General features: G+C 40.7%; 1 protein-coding gene across 2 annotated transcripts in view; it reads left to right on the top strand.

The window, feature by feature from the left end:
* ppil2 (peptidylprolyl isomerase (cyclophilin)-like 2) overlaps positions 1–22,093 on the top strand; it is a 57,322-nt gene that overhangs the window by 33,549 nt on the left and 1,680 nt on the right. For both annotated transcript variants that reach the window (XM_061981735.2, XM_061981736.2), the window contains exons 18-19: positions 107–179; positions 675–737. In XM_061981735.2, the coding sequence (XP_061837719.1) occupies positions 107–179; positions 675–737 (136 nt within the window). The remainder of the gene's footprint in view (positions 1–106; positions 180–674; positions 738–22,093) is intronic.

The following is a 22,093-nucleotide window of genomic DNA, read 5'->3' as shown; positions in this document are numbered from 1 at the left end:
GTAAATATGTGTAAATATATTGTAAATGAGTGTAATTATGTTGTAAATGAGTGTAAATATGTGTAAAATGTTGTAAATGAGTGTAAATGTGTGTATTGGTTGACAGAGTGGTGGGGGGCTTTGAAGCACTGACAGCCATGGAGAACGTGGAGAGCGACACTAAAACAGACAAACCAAAGGTAACTTTGATCATCTCTGCTGTCACCAAAGTCAAGCTGCCAGCAGTCCAATGTTAGTCAGGGTTTCTACTTTCCTTTCCTTTGGTGCTCTACCACTTTTTGCCAGTATGTGAATAGTAGATATCATTCATACAACCACTTTTTAAACTTCTGCCTTGTATTTTCATGTGGAAAACACCCTTATTTTGAAAGAGTGGCGTTGTGTCATGGTGGTTTACATGAAACCCTACTAGTCCCAACACCCTAACTTGCACCTTTTTGATTTATTTTGAAGGAGTGGAGGTGTGTCATGGTGGTTTACATAAAACCCTACTATTCCCAACAACCTAAACCTGCACCTTTGATTTATTTTGAAGGAGTGGAGGTGTGTCGTGGTGGTTTACATGAAACCCAGCTAGACCCAACAACCTAAACCTGCACCTTTTGATTTATTTTGAAGGAGTGGAGGTGTGTCATGGTCTAACAACCTAAACCTGCACCTTTGTCGTCCTACAGTCCGAGATCAAGATCATCAGTGCCAGCGTCTTTGTGGACCCCTACGAAGAGGCCGACGCCCAGGTGGGTGGTCATGACTTGTGTCAACTTTGGCAATGGAACATGACTTGTTGTGACAATGGAACATGACTTGTGTCAACTTTGGCAATGGAACATGACTTGTTGTGGCAATGGAACATGACTTGTGGCAATTTTGGCAATGGAACATAACTTGTTGTGACAATGGAACATGACTTGTGTCAACTTTGGCAATGGAACATGACTTGTTGTGACAATGGAACATGACTTGTGTCAACTTTGGCAATGGAACATGACTTGTTGTGACAATGGAACATGACTTGTGTCAACTTTGGCAATGGAACATGACTTGTGGCAATGGAACATGACTTGGTTGTGTCAACTTTGGCAATGGAACATAACTTGTTGTGACAAAGGAACATGACTTGTGTCAACTTTGGCAATGGAACATGACTTGTTGTGGCAATGGAACATGACTTGTGTCAACTTTGGCAATGGAACATAACTTGTTGTGACAATGGAACATGACTTGTGTCAACTTTGGCAATGGAACATGACTTGTTGTGGCAATGGAACATGACTTGTGGCAATGGAACATGACTTGTTGTGACAATGGAACATGACTTGTGTCAACTTTGGCAATAGAACATAACTTGTTGTGGCAATGGAACATGACTTGTGTCAACTTTGGCAATGGAACATGACTTGTTGTGACAATGGAACATGACTTGTGTCAACTTTGGCAATGGAACATGACTTGTTGTAGCAATGGAACATGACTTGTGTCAACTTTGGCAATGGAACATGACTTGTTGTGTCAACTTTGGCAATGGAACATGACTTGTTGTGACAATGGAACATGACTTGTGTCAACTTTGGCAAAGGAACATGACTTGTTGTGGCAATGGAACATGACTTGTGTCAATTTTGGCAATGGAACGTAACTTGTTGTGACAATGGAACATGACTTGTGTCAACTTTGGCAATGGAACATGACTTGTTGTGACAATGGAACATGACTTGTGTCAACTTTGGCAATGGAACATGACTTGTGTCAACTTTGGCAATGGAACATAACTTGTTGTGACAAAGGAACATGACTTGTGTCAACTTTGGCAATGGAACATGACTTGTGTCAACTTTGGCAATGGAACATAACTTGTTGTGACAAAGGAACATGACTTGTGTCAACTTTGGCAATGGAACATGACTTGTGTCAACTTTGGCAATGGAACATGACTTGTTCTGACAATGGAACATGACTTGTGTCAACTTTGGCAATGGAACATGACTTGTTGTGACAATGGAACATGACTTGTGTCAACTTTGGCAATGGAACATGACTTGTTGTGGCAATGGAACATGACTTGTGGCAATTTTGGCAATGGAACATAACTTGTTGTGACAATGGAACATGACTTGTGTCAACTTTGGCAATGGAACATGACTTGTTGTGACAATGGAACATGACTTGTGTCAACTTTGGCAATGGAACATGACTTGTTGTGACAATGGAACATGACTTGTGTCAACTTTGGCAATGGAACATGACTTGTTGTGACAATGGAACATGACTTGTGTCAACTTTGGCAATGGAACATGACTTGTGGCAATGGAACATGACTTGTGTCAACTTTGGCAATGGAACATGACTTGTTGTGGCAATGGAACATGACTTGTGTCAACTTTGGCAATGGAACATAACTTGTTGTGACAATGGAACATGACTTGTGTCAACTTTGGCAATGGAACATGACTTGTTGTGGCAATGGAACATGACTTGTGGCAATGGAACATGACTTGTTGTGACAATGGAACATGACTTGTGTCAACTTTGGCAATAGAACATAACTTGTTGTGGCAATGGAACATGACTTGTGTCAACTTTGGCAATGGAACATGACTTGTTGTGACAATGGAACATGACTTGTGTCAACTTTGGCAATGGAACATGACTTGTTGTAGCAATGGAACATGACTTGTGTCAACTTTGGCAATGGAACATGACTTGTTGTGTCAACTTTGGCAATGGAACATGACTTGTTGTGACAATGGAACATGACTTGTGTCAACTTTGGCAAAGGAACATGACTTGTTGTGGCAATGGAACATGACTTGTGTCAATTTTTGCAATGGAACGTAACTTGTTGTGACAATGGAACATGACTTGTGTCAACTTTGGCAATGGAACATGACTTGTTGTGACAATGGAACATGACTTGTGTCAACTTTGGCAATGGAACATGACTTGTGTCAACTTTGGCAATGGAACATAACTTGTTGTGACAAAGGAACATGACTTGTGTCAACTTTGGCAATGGAACATGACTTGTGTCAACTTTGGCAATGGAACATAACTTGTTGTGACAAAGGAACATGACTTGTGTCAACTTTGGCAATGGAACATGACTTGTGTCAACTTTGGCAATGGAACATGACTTGTTCTGACAATGGAACATGACTTGTGTCAACTTTGGCAATGGAACATGACTTGTTGTGACAATGGAACATGACTTGTGTCAACTTTGGCAATGGAACATGACTTGTTGTGGCAATGGAACATGACTTGTGGCAATTTTGGCAATGGAACATAACTTGTTGTGACAATGGAACATGACTTGTGTCAACTTTGGCAATGGAACATGACTTGTTGTGACAATGGAACATGACTTGTGTCAACTTTGGCAATGGAACATGACTTGTTGTGACAATGGAACATGACTTGTGTCAACTTTGGCAATGGAACATGACTTGGTTGTGTCAACTTTGGCAATGGAACATAACTTGGTTGTGTCAACTTTGGCAATGGAACATAACTTGTTGTGACAAAGGAACATGACTTGTGTCAACTTTGGCAATGGAACATGACTTGTTGTGTCAACTTTGGCAATGGAACATAACTTGTTGTGACAAAGGAACATGACTTGTGTCAACTTTGGCAATGGAACATGACTTGGTTGTGTCAACTTTGGCAATGGAACATAACTTGTTGTGACAAAGGAACATGACTTGTGTCAACTTTGGCAATGGAACATGACTTGTTGTGGCAATGGAACATGACTTGTGTCAACTTTGGCAATGGAACATAACTTGTTGTGACAATGGAACATGACTTGTGTCAACTTTGGCAATGGAACATGACTTGTTGTGGCAATGGAACATGACTTGTGTCAACTTTGGCAATGGAACATAACTTGTTGTGACAATGGAACATGACTTGTGTCAACTTTGGCAATGGAACATGACTTGTTGTGGCAATGGAACATGACTTGTGGCAATGGAACATGACTTGTTGTGACAATGGAACATGACTTGTGTCAACTTTGGCAATAGAACATAACTTGTTGTGGCAATGGAACATGACTTGTGTCAACTTTGGCAATGGAACATGACTTGTTGTGACAATGGAACATGACTTGTGTCAACTTTGGCAATGGAACATGACTTGTTGTAGCAATGGAACATGACTTGTGTCAACTTTGGCAATGGAACATGACTTGTTGTGTCAACTTTGGCAATGGAACATGACTTGTTGTGACAATGGAACATGACTTGTGTCAACTTTGGCAAAGGAACATGACTTGTTGTGGCAATGGAACATGACTTGTGTCAATTTTTGCAATGGAACGTAACTTGTTGTGACAATGGAACATGACTTGTGTCAACTTTGGCAATGGAACATGACTTGTTGTGACAATGGAACATGACTTGTGTCAACTTTGGCAATGGAACATGACTTGTGTCAACTTTGGCAATGGAACATAACTTGTTGTGACAAAGGAACATGACTTGTGTCAACTTTGGCAATGGAACATGACTTGTGTCAACTTTGGCAATGGAACATAACTTGTTGTGACAAAGGAACATGACTTGTGTCAACTTTGGCAATGGAACATGACTTGTGTCAACTTTGGCAATGGAACATGACTTGTTCTGACAATGGAACATGACTTGTGTCAACTTTGGCAATGGAACATGACTTGTTGTGACAATGGAACATGACTTGTGTCAACTTTGGCAATGGAACATGACTTGTTGTGGCAATGGAACATGACTTGTGGCAATTTTGGCAATGGAACATAACTTGTTGTGACAATGGAACATGACTTGTGTCAACTTTGGCAATGGAACATGACTTGTTGTGACAATGGAACATGACTTGTGTCAACTTTGGCAATGGAACATGACTTGTTGTGACAATGGAACATGACTTGTGTCAACTTTGGCAATGGAACATGACTTGGTTGTGTCAACTTTGGCAATGGAACATAACTTGGTTGTGTCAACTTTGGCAATGGAACATAACTTGTTGTGACAAAGGAACATGACTTGTGTCAACTTTGGCAATGGAACATGACTTGTGTCAACTTTGGCAATGGAACATGACTTGTTCTGACAATGGAACATGACTTGTGTCAACTTTGGCAATGGAACATGACTTGTTGTGACAATGGAACATGACTTGTGTCAACTTTGGCAATGGAACATGACTTGTTGTGGCAATGGAACATGACTTGTGGCAATTTTGGCAATGGAACATGACTTGTTGTGGCAATGGAACATGACTTGTGGCAATTTTGGCAATGGAACATAACTTGTTGTGACAATGGAACATGACTTGTGTCAACTTTGGCAATGGAACATGACTTGTTGTGACAATGGAACATGACTTGTGTCAACTTTGGCAATGGAACATGACTTGTTGTGACAATGGAACATGACTTGTGTCAACTTTGGCAATGGAACATGACTTGGTTGTGTCAACTTTGGCAATGGAACATAACTTGGTTGTGTCAACTTTGGCAATGGAACATAACTTGTTGTGACAATGGAACATGACTTGTGTCAACTTTGGCAATGGAACATGACTTGTTGTGACAATGGAACATGACTTGTGTCAACTTTGGCAATGGAACATGACTTGTTGTGACAATGGAACATGACTTGTGTCAACTTTGGCAATGGAACATGACTTGGTTGTGTCAACTTTGGCAATGGAACATAACTTGGTTGTGTCAACTTTGGCAATGGAACATAACTTGTTGTGACAAAGGAACATGACTTGTGTCAACTTTGGCAATGGAACATGACTTGTGTCAACTTTGGCAATGGAACATAACTTGTTGTGACAAAGGAACATGACTTGTGTCAACTTTGGCAATGGAACATGACTTGTGTCAACTTTGGCAATGGAACATGACTTGTTCTGACAATGGAACATGACTTGTGTCAACTTTGGCAATGGAACATGACTTGTTGTGACAATGGAACATGACTTGTGTCAACTTTGGCAATGGAACATGACTTGTTGTGGCAATGGAACATGACTTGTGGCAATTTTGGCAATGGAACATAACTTGTTGTGACAATGGAACATGACTTGTGTCAACTTTGGCAATGGAACATGACTTGTTGTGACAATGGAACATGACTTGTGTCAACTTTGGCAATGGAACATGACTTGTTGTGACAATGGAACATGACTTGTGTCAACTTTGGCAATGGAACATGACTTGGTTGTGTCAACTTTGGCAATGGAACATAACTTGGTTGTGTCAACTTTGGCAATGGAACATAACTTGTTGTGACAAAGGAACATGACTTGTGTCAACTTTGGCAATGGAACATGACTTGTTGTGTCAACTTTGGCAATGGAACATAACTTGTTGTGACAAAGGAACATGACTTGTGTCAACTTTGGCAATGGAACATGACTTGGTTGTGTCAACTTTGGCAATGGAACATAACTTGTTGTGACAAAGGAACATGACTTGTGTCAACTTTGGCAATGGAACATGACTTGTTGTGGCAATGGAACATGACTTGTGTCAACTTTGGCAATGGAACATAACTTGTTGTGACAATGGAACATGACTTGTGTCAACTTTGGCAATGGAACATGACTTGTTGTGGCAATGGAACATGACTTGTGTCAACTTTGGCAATGGAACATAACTTGTTGTGACAATGGAACATGACTTGTGTCAACTTTGGCAATGGAACATGACTTGTTGTGGCAATGGAACATGACTTGTGGCAATGGAACATGACTTGTTGTGACAATGGAACATGACTTGTGTCAACTTTGGCAATAGAACATAACTTGTTGTGGCAATGGAACATGACTTGTGTCAACTTTGGCAATGGAACATGACTTGTTGTGACAATGGAACATGACTTGTGTCAACTTTGGCAATGGAACATGACTTGTTGTAGCAATGGAACATGACTTGTGTCAACTTTGGCAATGGAACATGACTTGTTGTGTCAACTTTGGCAATGGAACATGACTTGTTGTGACAATGGAACATGACTTGTGTCAACTTTGGCAAAGGAACATGACTTGTTGTGGCAATGGAACATGACTTGTGTCAATTTTTGCAATGGAACGTAACTTGTTGTGACAATGGAACATGACTTGTGTCAACTTTGGCAATGGAACATGACTTGTTGTGACAATGGAACATGACTTGTGTCAACTTTGGCAATGGAACATGACTTGTGTCAACTTTGGCAATGGAACATAACTTGTTGTGACAAAGGAACATGACTTGTGTCAACTTTGGCAATGGAACATGACTTGTGTCAACTTTGGCAATGGAACATAACTTGTTGTGACAAAGGAACATGACTTGTGTCAACTTTGGCAATGGAACATGACTTGTGTCAACTTTGGCAATGGAACATGACTTGTTCTGACAATGGAACATGACTTGTGTCAACTTTGGCAATGGAACATGACTTGTTGTGACAATGGAACATGACTTGTGTCAACTTTGGCAATGGAACATGACTTGTTGTGGCAATGGAACATGACTTGTGGCAATTTTGGCAATGGAACATAACTTGTTGTGACAATGGAACATGACTTGTGTCAACTTTGGCAATGGAACATGACTTGTTGTGACAATGGAACATGACTTGTGTCAACTTTGGCAATGGAACATGACTTGTTGTGACAATGGAACATGACTTGTGTCAACTTTGGCAATGGAACATGACTTGGTTGTGTCAACTTTGGCAATGGAACATAACTTGGTTGTGTCAACTTTGGCAATGGAACATAACTTGTTGTGACAAAGGAACATGACTTGTGTCAACTTTGGCAATGGAACATGACTTGTTGTGTCAACTTTGGCAATGGAACATAACTTGTTGTGACAAAGGAACATGACTTGTGTCAACTTTGGCAATGGAACATGACTTGGTTGTGTCAACTTTGGCAATGGAACATAACTTGTTGTGACAAAGGAACATGACTTGTGTCAACTTTGGCAATGGAACATGACTTGTTGTGGCAATGGAACATGACTTGTGTCAACTTTGGCAATGGAACATAACTTGTTGTGACAATGGAACATGACTTGTGTCAACTTTGGCAATGGAACATGACTTGTTGTGGCAATGGAACATGACTTGTGTCAACTTTGGCAATGGAACATAACTTGTTGTGACAATGGAACATGACTTGTGTCAACTTTGGCAATGGAACATGACTTGTTGTGGCAATGGAACATGACTTGTGGCAATGGAACATGACTTGTTGTGACAATGGAACATGACTTGTGTCAACTTTGGCAATAGAACATAACTTGTTGTGGCAATGGAACATGACTTGTGTCAACTTTGGCAATGGAACATGACTTGTTGTGACAATGGAACATGACTTGTGTCAACTTTGGCAATGGAACATGACTTGTTGTAGCAATGGAACATGACTTGTGTCAACTTTGGCAATGGAACATGACTTGTTGTGTCAACTTTGGCAATGGAACATGACTTATTGTGACAATGGAACATGACTTGTCAACTTTGGCAAAGGAACATGACTTGTTGTGGCAATGGAACATGACTTGTGTCAATTTTGGCAATGGAACGTAACTTGTTGTGACAATGGAACATGACTTGTGTCAACTTTGGCAATGGAACATGACTTGTTGTGACAATGGAACATGACTTGTGTCAACTTTGGCAATGGAACATGACTTGTGTCAACTTTGGCAATGGAACATAACTTGTTGTGACAAAGGAACATGACTTGTGTCAACTTTGGCAATGGAACATGACTTGTGTCAACTTTGGCAATGGAACATAACTTGTTGTGACAAAGGAACATGACTTGTGTCAACTTTGGCAATGGAACATGACTTGTGGCAATGGAACATGACTTGTTGTGGCAATGGAACATGACTTGTTGTGGCAATGGAACATGACTTGTGTCAACTTTGGCAATGGAACATAACTTGTTGTGACAATGGAACATGACTTGTGTCAACTCTGGTAATGGAACATGACTTGTTGTGGCAATGGAACATGACTTGTGGCAATTTTGGCAATGGAACATAACTTGTTGTGACAATGGAACATGACTTGTGTCAACTTTGGCAATGGAACATGACTTGTTGTGACAATGGAACATGACTTGTGTCAACTTTGGCAATGGAACATGACTTGTTGTGACAATGGAACATGACTTGTGTCAACTTTGGCAATGGAACATGACTTGTTGTGGCAATGGAACATGACTTGGTTGTGTCAACTTTGGCAATGGAACATAACTTGTTGTGACAAAGGAACATGACTTGTGTCAACTTTGGCAATGGAACATGACTTGTTGTGGCAATGGAACATGACTTGTGTCAACTTTGGCAATGGAACATAACTTGTTGTGACAATGGAACATGACTTGTGTCAACTTTGGCAATGGAACATGACTTGTGGCAATGGAACATGACTTGTTGTGACAATGGAACATGACTTGTGTCAACTTTGGCAATAGAACATAACTTGTTGTGGCAATGGAACATGACTTGTGTCAACTTTGGCAATGGAACATGACTTGTTGTGACAATGGAACATGACTTGTGTCAACTTTGGCAATGGAACATGACTTGTTGTAGCAATGGAACATGACTTGTGTCAACTTTGGCAATGGAACATGACTTGTTGTGTCAACTTTGGCAATGGAACATGACTTGTTGTGACAATGGAACATGACTTGTTGTGTCAATTTTGGCAATGGAACGTAACTTGTTGTGACAATGGAACATGACTTGTGTCAACTTTGGCAATGGAACATGACTTGTTGTGACAATGGAACATGACTTGTGTCAACTTTGGCAATGGAACATGACTTGTGTCAACTTTGGCAATGGAACATAACTTGTTGTGACAAAGGAACATGACTTGTGTCAACTTTGGCAATGGAACATGACTTGTGTCAACTTCGGCAATGGAACATAACTTGTTGTGACAAAGGAACATGACTTGTGTCAACTTTGGCAATGGAACATGACTTGTGTCAACTTTGGCAATGGAACATGACTTGTGGCAATGGAACATGACTTGTTGTGGCAATGGAACATGACTTGTTGTGGCAATGGAACATGACTTGTGTCAACTTTGGCAATGGAACATAACTTGTTGTGACAATGGAACATGACTTGTGTCAACTTTGGTAATGGAACATGACTTGTTGTGGCAATGGAACATGACTTGTGTCAACTTTGGCAATGAAACATGACTTGTGTCAACTTTGGCAATGGAACATGACTTGTGTCAACTTTGGCAATGGAACATGACTTGTGTCAACTTTGGCAATGGAACATGACTTGTTGTGACAATGGAACATGACTTGTTGTGGCAATGGAACATGACTTGTGGCAATGAAACATGACTTGTGTCAACTTTGGCAATGGAATATGACTTGTTGTGGCAATGGAATATGACTTGTTGTGGCAATGGAACATGACTTGTTGTGGCAATGGAACATGACTTGTTGTGGCAATGGAACATGACTTGTTGTGGCAATGGAACATGACTTGTTGTGTCAACTTTGGCAATGGAACATGACTTGTTGTGTCAACTTTGGCAATGGAACATGACTTGTTGTGGCTATGGAACATGACATGTTGTGTCAACTTTGGCAATGGAACCTGACTTGTTGTGTCAACTTTGGCAATGGAACATGACATGTGTCAACTTTGGCAATGGAACATGACTTGTTGTGTCAACTTTGGCAATGGAACATGACTTGTGACAATGGAACATGACTTGTGTCAACTTTGGCAATGGAACATGACTTGTTGTGGCAATGGAACATGACTTGTGGCAATGGAACATGACTTGTTGTGGCAATGGAACATGCCTTGTGTCAACTTTGGCAATGGAACATGACTTGTCAACTTTGGCAATGGAATATGACTTGTTGTGGCAATGAAACATGACTTGTTGTGACAATGGAACATGACTTGTGTCAACTTTGGCAATGGAACATGACTTGTTGTGGCAATGGAACATGACTTGTTGTGTCAACTTTGGCAATGGAACATGACTTGTTTTGTCAACTTTGGCAATGGAACATGACTTGTGTCAACTTTGGCAATGGAACATGACTCTTTGTGACAATGGAACATGACTTGTGTCAACTTTGGCAATGGAACATGACTTGTTGTGGCAATGGAACATGACTTGTTGTTTCAACTTTGGCAATGGAACATGACTTGTTTTGTCAACTTTGGCAATGGAACATGACTTGCGTCAACTTTGGCAATGGAACATGACTTGTTGTGACAATGGAACATGACTTGTGGCAATGGAACATGACTTGTCAACTTTGGCAATGGAACATGACTTGTGGCAATGGAACATGACTTGTGTCAACTTTGGCAATGGAACATGACTTGTTGTGGCAATGGAACATGACTTGTTGTGTCAACTTTGGCAATGGAACATGACTTGTTGTGTCAACCTTGGCAATGGAACATGACTTGTGGCTATGGAACATGACTTGTTGTGTCAACTTTGGCAATGGAACATGACTTGTGACAATGGAACCTGACTTGTTGTGTCAACTTTGGCAATGGAACATGACTTGTTGCGACAATGGAACCTGACTTGTTGTGTCAACTTTGGCAATGGAACATGACATGTTGTGTCAACTTTGGCAATGGAACATGACTTGTTGTGACAATGGAACCTGACTTGTTGTGTCAACTTTGGCAATGGAACATGACTTGTTGTGTCAACTTTGGCAATGGAACATGACTTGTGACAATGGAACATGACTTGTGTCAAGTTTGGCAATGGAACATGACTTGTTGTGACAATGGAACACGACTTGTTGTGGCAATGGAAAATGCCTTGTGTCAACTTTGGCAATGGAACATGACTTGTCAACTTTGGCAATGGAATATGACTTGTTGTGGCAATGAAACATGACTTGTTGTGACAATGGAACATGACTTGTGTCAACTTTGGCAATGGAACATGACTTGTTGTGGCAATGGAACATGACTTGTTTTGTCAACTTCGGCAATGGAACATAACTCTTTGTGACAATGGAACATGACTTGTGTCAACTTTGGCAATGGAACATGACTTGTTGTGGCAATGGAACATGACTTGTTGTTTCAACTTTGGCAATGGAACATGACTTGTTTTGTCAACTTTGGCAATGGAACATGACTTGCGTCAACTTTGGCAATGGAACATGACTTGTGACAATGGAACATGACTTCTGTCAACTTTGGCAATGGAACATGACTTGTTGTGGCAATGGAACATGACTTGTGTCAACTTTGGCAATGGAACATGACTTGTGGCAATGGAACATTACTTGTGTCAACTTTGGCAATGGAATATGACTTGTTGTGGCAATGGAACATGACTTGTTGTGGCAATGGAACATGACTTGTGACAATGGAACATGACTTGTGTCAACTTTGGCAATGGAACATGACTTGTGTCAACTTTGGCAATGGAACATGACTCTTTGTGACAATGGAACATGACTTGTGTCAACTTTGGCAATGGAACATGACTTGTTGTGGCAATGGAACATGACTTGTTGTTTCAACTTTGGCAATGGAACATGACTTGTTTTGTCAACTTTGGCAATGGAACATGACTTGCGTCAACTTTGGCAATGGAACATGACTTGTTGTGACAATGGAACATGACTTGTGGCAATGGAACATGACTTGTCAACTTTGGCAATGGAACATGACTTGTGGCAATGGAACATGACTTGTGTCAACTTTGGCAATGGAACATGACTTGTTGTGGCAATGGAACATGACTTGTTGTGTCAACTTTGGCAATGGAACATGACTTGTTGTGTCAACCTTGGCAATGGAACATGACTTGTGGCTATGGAACATGACTTGTTGTGTCAACTTTGGCAATGGAACATGACTTGTGACAATGGAACCTGACTTGTTGTGTCAACTTTGGCAATGGAACATGACTTGTTGCGACAATGGAACCTGACTTGTTGTGTCAACTTTGGCAATGGAACATGACATGTTGTGTCAACTTTGGAAATGGAACATGACTTGTTGTGACAATGGAACCTGACTTGTTGTGTCAACTTTGGCAATGGAACATGACTTGTTGTGTCAACTTTGGCAATGGAACATGACTTGTGACAATGGAACATGACTTGTGTCAAGTTTGGCAATGGAACATGACTTGTTGTGACAATGGAACATGACTTGTTGTGGCAATGGAAAATGCCTTGTGTCAACTTTGGCAATGGAACATGACTTGTCAACTTTGGCAATGGAATATGACTTGTTGTGGCAATGAAACATGACTTGTTGTGACAATGGAACATGACTTGTGTCAACTTTGGCAATGGAACATGACTTGTTGTGGCAATGGAACATGACTTGTTTTGTCAACTTCGGCAATGGAACATAACTCTTTGTGACAATGGAACATGACTTGTGTCAACTTTGGCAATGGAACATGACTTGTTGTGGCAATGGAACATGACTTGTTGTTTCAACTTTGGCAATGGAACATGACTTGTTTTGTCAACTTTGGCAATGGAACATGACTTGCGTCAACTTTGGCAATGGAACATGACTTGTGACAATGGAACATGACTTCTGTCAACTTTGGCAATGGAACATGACTTGTTGTGGCAATGGAACATGACTTGTGTCAACTTTGGCAATGGAACATGACTTGTGGCAATGGAACATTACTTGTGTCAACTTTGGCAATGGAATATGACTTGTTGTGGCAATGGAACATGACTTGTTGTGGCAATGGAACATGACTTGTGACAATGGAACATGACTTGTGTCAACTTTGGCAATGGAACATGACTTGTGTCAACTTTGGCAATGGAACATGACTTGTGTCAACTTTGGCAATGGAACATGACTTGTGTCAACTTTGGCAATGGAACATGACTTGTTGTGGCAATGGAACATGACTTGTTGTGTCAACTTTGGCAATGGAACATAACTTGTTGTGTCAAAGGAACATGACTTGTGTCAACTTTGGCAATGGAACATGACTTGTTGTGGCAATGGAACATGACTTGTTGTGGCAATGGAACATGACTTGTGACAATGGAACATGACTTGTGTCAACTTTGGCAATGGAACATGACTTGTTGTGACAATGGAACATGACTTGTGTCAACTTTGGCAATGGAACATGACTTGTGTCAACTTTGGCAATGGAACATGACTTGTTGTGACAATGGAACATGACTTGTGTCAACTTTGGCAATGGAACATGACTTGTTGTGGCAATGGAACATGACTTGTTGTTTCAACTTTGGCAATGGAACATGACTTGTTTTGTCAACTTTGGCAATGGAACATGACTTGCGTCAACTTTGGCAATGGAACATGACTTGTGACAATGGAACATGACTTGTGTCAACTTTGGCAATGGAACATGACTTGTTGTGGCAATGGAACATGACTTGTTGTGGCAATGGAACATGACTTGTGTCAACTTTGACAATGGAACATGACTTGTGGCAATGGAACATTACTTGTGTCAACTTTGGCAATGGAATATGACTTGTTGTGGCAATGGAACATGACTTGTTGTGGCAATGGAACATGACTTGTGACAATGGAACATGACTTGTGTCAACTTTGGCAATGGAACATGACTTGTTGTGACAATGGAACATGACTTGTGTCAACTTTGGCAATGGAACATGACTTGTGTCAACTTTGGCAATGGAACATGACTTGTGTCAACTTTGGCAATGGAACATGACTTGTTGTGGCAATGGAACATGACTTGTTGTGTCAACTTTGGCAATGGAACATGACTTGTTGTGGCAATGGAACATGACTTGTTGTGTCAACTTTGGCAATGGAACATAACTTGTTGTGTCAAAGGAACATGACTTGTGTCAACTTTGGCAATGGAACATGACTTGTGGCAATGGAACATGACTTGTTGTGGCAATGGAACATGACTTGTGACAATGGAACATGACTCGTGTCAACTTTGGCAATGGAACATGACTTGTTGTGACAATGGAACATGACTTGTGTCAACTTTGGCAATGGAACATGACTTGTGTCAACTTTGGCAATGGAACATGACTTGTTGTGGCAATGGAACATGACTTGTTGTGTCAACTTTGGCAATGGAACATAACTTGTTGTGACAAAGGAACATGACTTGTGTCAACTTTGGCAATGGAACATGACTTGTTGTGGCAATGGAACATGACTTGTTGTGGCAATGGAACATGACTTGTGTCAACTTTGGCAATGGAACATAACTTGTTGTGACAATGGAACATGACATATGTCAACTTTGGCAATGGAACATGACTTGTTGTGGCAATGGAACATGACTTGTGTCAACTTTGGCAATGGAACATGACTTGTGTCAACTTTGGCAATGGAACATGACTTGTGTCAACTTTGGCAATGGAACATAACTTGTTGTGACAAAGGAACATGACTTGTGTCAACTTTGGCAATGGAACATGACTTGTTGTGGCAATGGAACATGACTTGTTGTGGCAATGGAACATGACTTGTGTCAACTTTGGCAATGGAACATAACTTGTTGTGACAATGGAACATGACATATGTCAACTTTGGCAATGGAACATGACTTGTTGTGGCAATGGAACATGACTTGTGTCAACTTTGGCAATGGAACATGACTTGTGTCAACTTTGGCAATGGAACATGACTTGTGTCAACTTTGGCAATGGAACATGACTTGTGACCATGGAACATGACTTGTGTCAACTTTGGCAATGGAACATGACTTGTTGTGACAATGGAACATGACTTGTTGTGGCAATGGAACATGACTTGTCAACTTTGGCAATGGAACATGACTTGTGTCAACTTTGGCAATGGAATATGACTTGTTGTGGCAATGGAACATGACTTGTTGTGTCAACTTTGGCAATGGAACATGACTTGTTGTGACAATGGAACCTGACTTGTGTCAACTTTGGCAATGGAACATGACTTGTTGTGGCAATGGAACATGACTTGTTGTGTCAACTTTGGCAATGGAACATGACTTGTGACAATGGAACATGACTTGTGTCAAGTTTGGCAATGGAACATGACTTGTTGTGGCAATGGAACATGACTTGTTGTGTCAACTTTGGCAATGGAACATGACTTGTTGTGTCAACTTTGGCAATGGAACATGACTTGTGACAATGGAACATGACTTGTGTCAACTTTGGCAATTGAACATGACTTGTTGTGGCAATGGAACATGCCTTGTGTCAACTTTGGCAATGGAACATGACTTGTCAACGGAATATGACTTGTTGTGGCAATGAAACATGACTTGTTGTGGCAATGGAACATGACTTGTGTCAACTTTGGCAATGGAACATGACTTGTTTTGTCAACTTTGGCAATGGAACATGACTTGTTTTGTCAACTTTGGCAATGGAACATGACTTGTTGTGTCAACTTTGGCAATGGAACATGACTCTTTGTGACAATGGAACATGACTTGTGTCAACTTTGGCAATGGAACATGACTTGTTGTGGCAATGGAACATGACTTGTTGTTTCAACTTTGGCAATGGAACATGACTTGTTTTGTCAACTTTGGCAATGGAACATGACTTGCGTCAACTTTGGCAATGGAACATGACTTGTTGTGACAATGGAACATGACTTGTGGCAATGGAACATGACTTGTCAACTTTGGCAATGGAACATGACTTGTGGCAATGGAACATGACTTGTGTCAACTTTGGCAATGGAACATGACTTGTTGTGGCAATGGAACATGACTTGTTGTGGCAATGGAACATGACTTGTGTCAACTTTGGCAATGGAACATGACTTGTTGTGTCAACTTTGGCAATGGAACATGACTTGTGGCTATGGAACATGACTTGTTGTGTCAACTTTGGCAATGGAACATGACTTGTGACAATGGAACCTGACTTGTTGTGTCAACTTTGGCAATGGAACATGACTTGTTGCGACAATGGAACCTGACTTGTTGTGTCAACTTTGGCAATGGAACATGACATGTTGTGTCAACTTTGGCAATGGAACATGACTTGTTGTGACAATGGAACCTGACTTGTTGTGTCAACTTTGGCAATGGAACATGACTTGTTGTGTCAACTTTGGCAATGGAACATGACTTGTGACAATGGAACATGACTTGTGTCAAGTTTGGCAATGGAACATGACTTGTTGTGACAATGGAACATGACTTGTTGTGGCAATGGAAAATGCCTTGTGTCAACTTTGGCAATGGAACATGACTTGTCAACTTTGGCAATGGAATATGACTTGTTGTGGCAATGAAACATGACTTGTTGTGACAATGGAACATGACTTGTGTCAACTTTGGCAATGGAACATGACTTGTTGTGGCAATGGAACATGACTTGTTTTGTCAACTTCGGCAATGGAACATAACTCTTTGTGACAATGGAACATGACTTGTGTCAACTTTGGCAATGGAACATGACTTGTTGTGGCAATGGAACATGACTTGTTGTTTCAACTTTGGCAATGGAACATGACTTGTTTTGTCAACTTTGGCAATGGAACATGACTTGCGTCAACTTTGGCAATGGAACATGACTTGTGACAATGGAACATGACTTCTGTCAACTTTGGCAATGGAACATGACTTGTTGTGGCAATGGAACATGACTTGTGTCAACTTTGGCAATGGAACATGACTTGTGGCAATGGAACATTACTTGTGTCAACTTTGGCAATGGAATATGACTTGTTGTGGCAATGGAACATGACTTGTTGTGGCAATGGAACATGACTTGTGACAATGGAACATGACTTGTGTCAACTTTGGCAATGGAACATGACTTGTTGTGACAATGGAACATGACTTGTGTCAACTTTGGCAATGGAACATGACTTGTGTCAACTTTGGCAATGGAACATGACTTGTGTCAACTTTGGCAATGGAACATGACTTGTTGTGGCAATGGAACATGACTTGTTGTGTCAACTTTGGCAATGGAACATAACTTGTTGTGTCAAAGGAACATGACTTGTGTCAACTTTGGCAATGGAACATGACTTGTTGTGGCAATGGAACATGACTTGTTGTGGCAATGGAACATGACTTGTGACAATGGAACATGACTTGTGTCAACTTTGGCAATGGAACATGACTTGTTGTGACAATGGAACATGACTTGTGTCAACTTTGGCAATGGAACATGACTTGTGTCAACTTTGGCAATGGAACATGACTTGTTGTGACAATGGAACATGACTTGTGTCAACTTTGGCAATGGAACATGACTTGTTGTGGCAATGGAACATGACTTGTTGTTTCAACTTTGGCAATGGAACATGACTTGTTTTGTCAACTTTGGCAATGGAACATGACTTGCGTCAACTTTGGCAATGGAACATGACTTGTGACAATGGAACATGACTTGTGTCAACTTTGGCAATGGAACATGACTTGTTGTGGCAATGGAACATGACTTGTTGTGGCAATGGAACATGACTTGTGTCAACTTTGGCAATGGAACATGACTTGTGGCAATGGAACATTACTTGTGTCAACTTTGGCAATGGAATATGACTTGTTGTGGCAATGGAACATGACTTGTTGTGGCAATGGAACATGACTTGTGACAATGGAACATGACTTGTGTCAACTTTGGCAATGGAACATGACTTGTTGTGACAATGGAACATGACTTGTGTCAACTTTGGCAATGGAACATGACTTGTGTCAACTTTGGCAATGGAACATGACTTGTGTCAACTTTGGCAATGGAACATGACTTGTTGTGGCAATGGAACATGACTTGTTGTGTCAACTTTGGCAATGGAACATGACTTGTTGTGGCAATGGAACATGACTTGTTGTGTCAACTTTGGCAATGGAACATAACTTGTTGTGTCAAAGGAACATGACTTGTGTCAACTTTGGCAATGGAACATGACTTGTTGTGGCAATGGAACATGACTTGTTGTGGCAATGGAACATGACTTGTGACAATGGAACATGACTCGTGTCAACTTTGGCAATGGAACATGACTTGTTGTGACAATGGAACATGACTTGTGTCAACTTTGGCAATGGAACATGACTTGTTGTGGCAATGGAACATGACTTGTTGTGTCAACTTTGGCAATGGAACATAACTTGTTGTGACAAAGGAACATGACTTGTGTCAACTTTGGCAATGGAACATGACTTGTTGTGGCAATGGAACATGACTTGTTGTGGCAATGGAACATGACTTGTGTCAACTTTGGCAATGGAACATAACTTGTTGTGACAATGGAACATGACATATGTCAACTTTGGCAATGGAACATGACTTGTTGTGGCAATGGAACATGACTTGTGTCAACTTTGGCAATGGAACATGACTTGTGTCAACTTTGGCAATGGAACATGACTTGTGTCAACTTTGGCAATGGAACATGACTTGTGACCATGGAACATGACTTGTGTCAACTTTGGCAATGGAACATGACTTGTTGTGACAATGGAACATGACTTGTTGTGGCAATGGAACATGACTTGTCAACTTTGGCAATGGAACATGACTTGTGTCAACTTTGGCAATGGAATATGACTTGTTGTGGCAATGGAACATGACTTGTTGTGTCAACTTTGGCAATGGAACATGACTTGTTGTGACAATGGAACCTGACTTGTGTCAACTTTGGCAATGGAACATGACTTGTTGTGGCAATGGAACATGACTTGTTGTGTCAACTTTGGCAATGGAACATGACTTGTGACAATGGAACATGACTTGTGTCAAGTTTGGCAATGGAACATGACTTGTTGTGGCAATGGAACATGACTTGTTGTGTCAACTTTGGCAATGGAACATGACTTGTTGTGTCAACTTTGGCAATGGAACATGACTTGTGACAATGGAACATGACTTGTGTCAACTTTGGCAATTGAACATGACTTGTTGTGGCAATGGAACATGCCTTGTGTCAACTTTGGCAATGGAACATGACTTGTCAACGGAATATGACTTGTTGTGGCAATGAAACATGACTTGTTGTGGCAATGGAACATGACTTGTGTCAACTTTGGCAATGGAACATGACTTGTTTTGTCAACTTTGGCAATGGAACATGACTTGTTTTGTCAACTTTGGCAATGGAACATGACTTGTTGTGTCAACTTTGGCAATGGAACATGACTCTTTGTGACAATGGAACATGACTTGTGTCAACTTTGGCAATGGAACATGACTTGTTGTGGCAATGGAACATGACTTGTTGTTTCAACTTTGGCAATGGAACATGACTTGTTTTGTCAACTTTGGCAATGGAACATGACTTGCGTCAACTTTGGCAATGGAACATGACTTGTTGTGACAATGGAACATGACTTGTTGTGACAATGGAACATGACTTGTGTCAACTTTGGCAATGGAACATGACTTGTTGTGGCAATGGAACATGACTTGTTGTGGCAATGGAACATGACTTGTTGTGTCAACTTTGGCAATGGAACATGACTTGTTGTGTCAACTTTGGCAATGGAACATGACTTGTGACAATGGAACATGACTTGTGTCAACTTTGGCAATTGAACATGACTTGTTGTGGCAATGGAACATGCCTTGTGTCAACTTTGGCAATGGAACATGACTTGTCAACGGAATATGACTTGTTGTGGCAATGAAACATGACTTGTTGTGGCAATGGAACATGACTTGTGTCAACTTTGGCAATGGAACATGACTTGTTTTGTCAACTTTGGCAATGGAACATGACTTGTTTTGTCAACTTTGGCAATGGAACATGACTTGTTGTGTCAACTTTGGCAATGGAACATGACTCTTTGTGACAATGGAACATGACTTGTGTCAACTTTGGCAATGGAACATGACTTGTTGTGGCAATGGAACATGACTTGTTGTTTCAACTTTGGCAATGGAACATGACTTGTTTTGTCAACTTTGGCAATGGAACATGACTTGTGACAATGGAACATGACTTGTGTCAACTTTGGCAATTGAACATGACTTGTTGTGGCAATGGAACATGCCTTGTGTCAACTTTGGCAATGGAACATGACTTGTCAACGGAATATGACTTGTTGTGGCAATGAAACATGACTTGTTGTGGCAATGGAACATGACTTGTGTCAACTTTGGCAATGGAACATGACTTGTTTTGTCAACTTTGGCAATGGAACATGACTTGTTTTGTCAACTTTGGCAATGGAACATGACTTGTTGTGTCAACTTTGGCAATGGAACATGACTCTTTGTGACAATGGAACATGACTTGTGTCAACTTTGGCAATGGAACATGACTTGTTGTGGCAATGGAACATGACTTGTTGTTTCAACTTTGGCAATGGAACATGACTTGTTTTGTCAACTTTGGCAATGGAACATGACTTGCGTCAACTTTGGCAATGGAACATGACTTGTTGTGACAATGGAACATGACTTGTTGTGACAATGGAACATGACTTGTGTCAACTTTGGCAATGGAACATGACTTGTTGTGGCAATGGAACATGACTTGTTGTGGCAATGGAACATGACTTGTTGTGTCAACTTTGGCAATGGAACATGACTTGTTGTGTCAACTTTGGCAATGGAACATGACTTGTGACAATGGAACATGACTTGTGTCAACTTTGGCAATTGAACATGACTTGTTGTGGCAATGGAACATGCCTTGTGTCAACTTTGGCAATGGAACATGACTTGTCAACGGAATATGACTTGTTGTGGCAATGAAACATGACTTGTTGTGGCAATGGAACATGACTTGTGTCAACTTTGGCAATGGAACATGACTTGTTTTGTCAACTTTGGCAATGGAACATGACTTGTTTTGTCAACTTTGGCAATGGAACATGACTTGTTGTGTCAACTTTGGCAATGGAACATGACTCTTTGTGACAATGGAACATGACTTGTGTCAACTTTGGCAATGGAACATGACTTGTTGTGGCAATGGAACATGACTTGTTGTTTCAACTTTGGCAATGGAACATGACTTGTTTTGTCAACTTTGGCAATGGAACATGACTTGCGTCAACTTTGGCAATGGAACATGACTTGTTGTGACAATGGAACATGACTTGTTGTGACAATGGAACATGACTTGTGTCAACTTTGGCAATGGAACATGACTTGTTGT

The sequence above is a fragment of the Nerophis lumbriciformis genome, linkage group LG24, assembly GCF_033978685.3.
Source record: "Nerophis lumbriciformis linkage group LG24, RoL_Nlum_v2.1, whole genome shotgun sequence".
NCBI classification, from domain to species: domain Eukaryota; kingdom Metazoa; phylum Chordata; class Actinopteri; order Syngnathiformes; family Syngnathidae; genus Nerophis; species Nerophis lumbriciformis.
The sequence above is the reverse complement of the archived record's forward strand: the minus strand, read 5'-3'. Positions and strand labels throughout refer to the sequence as shown.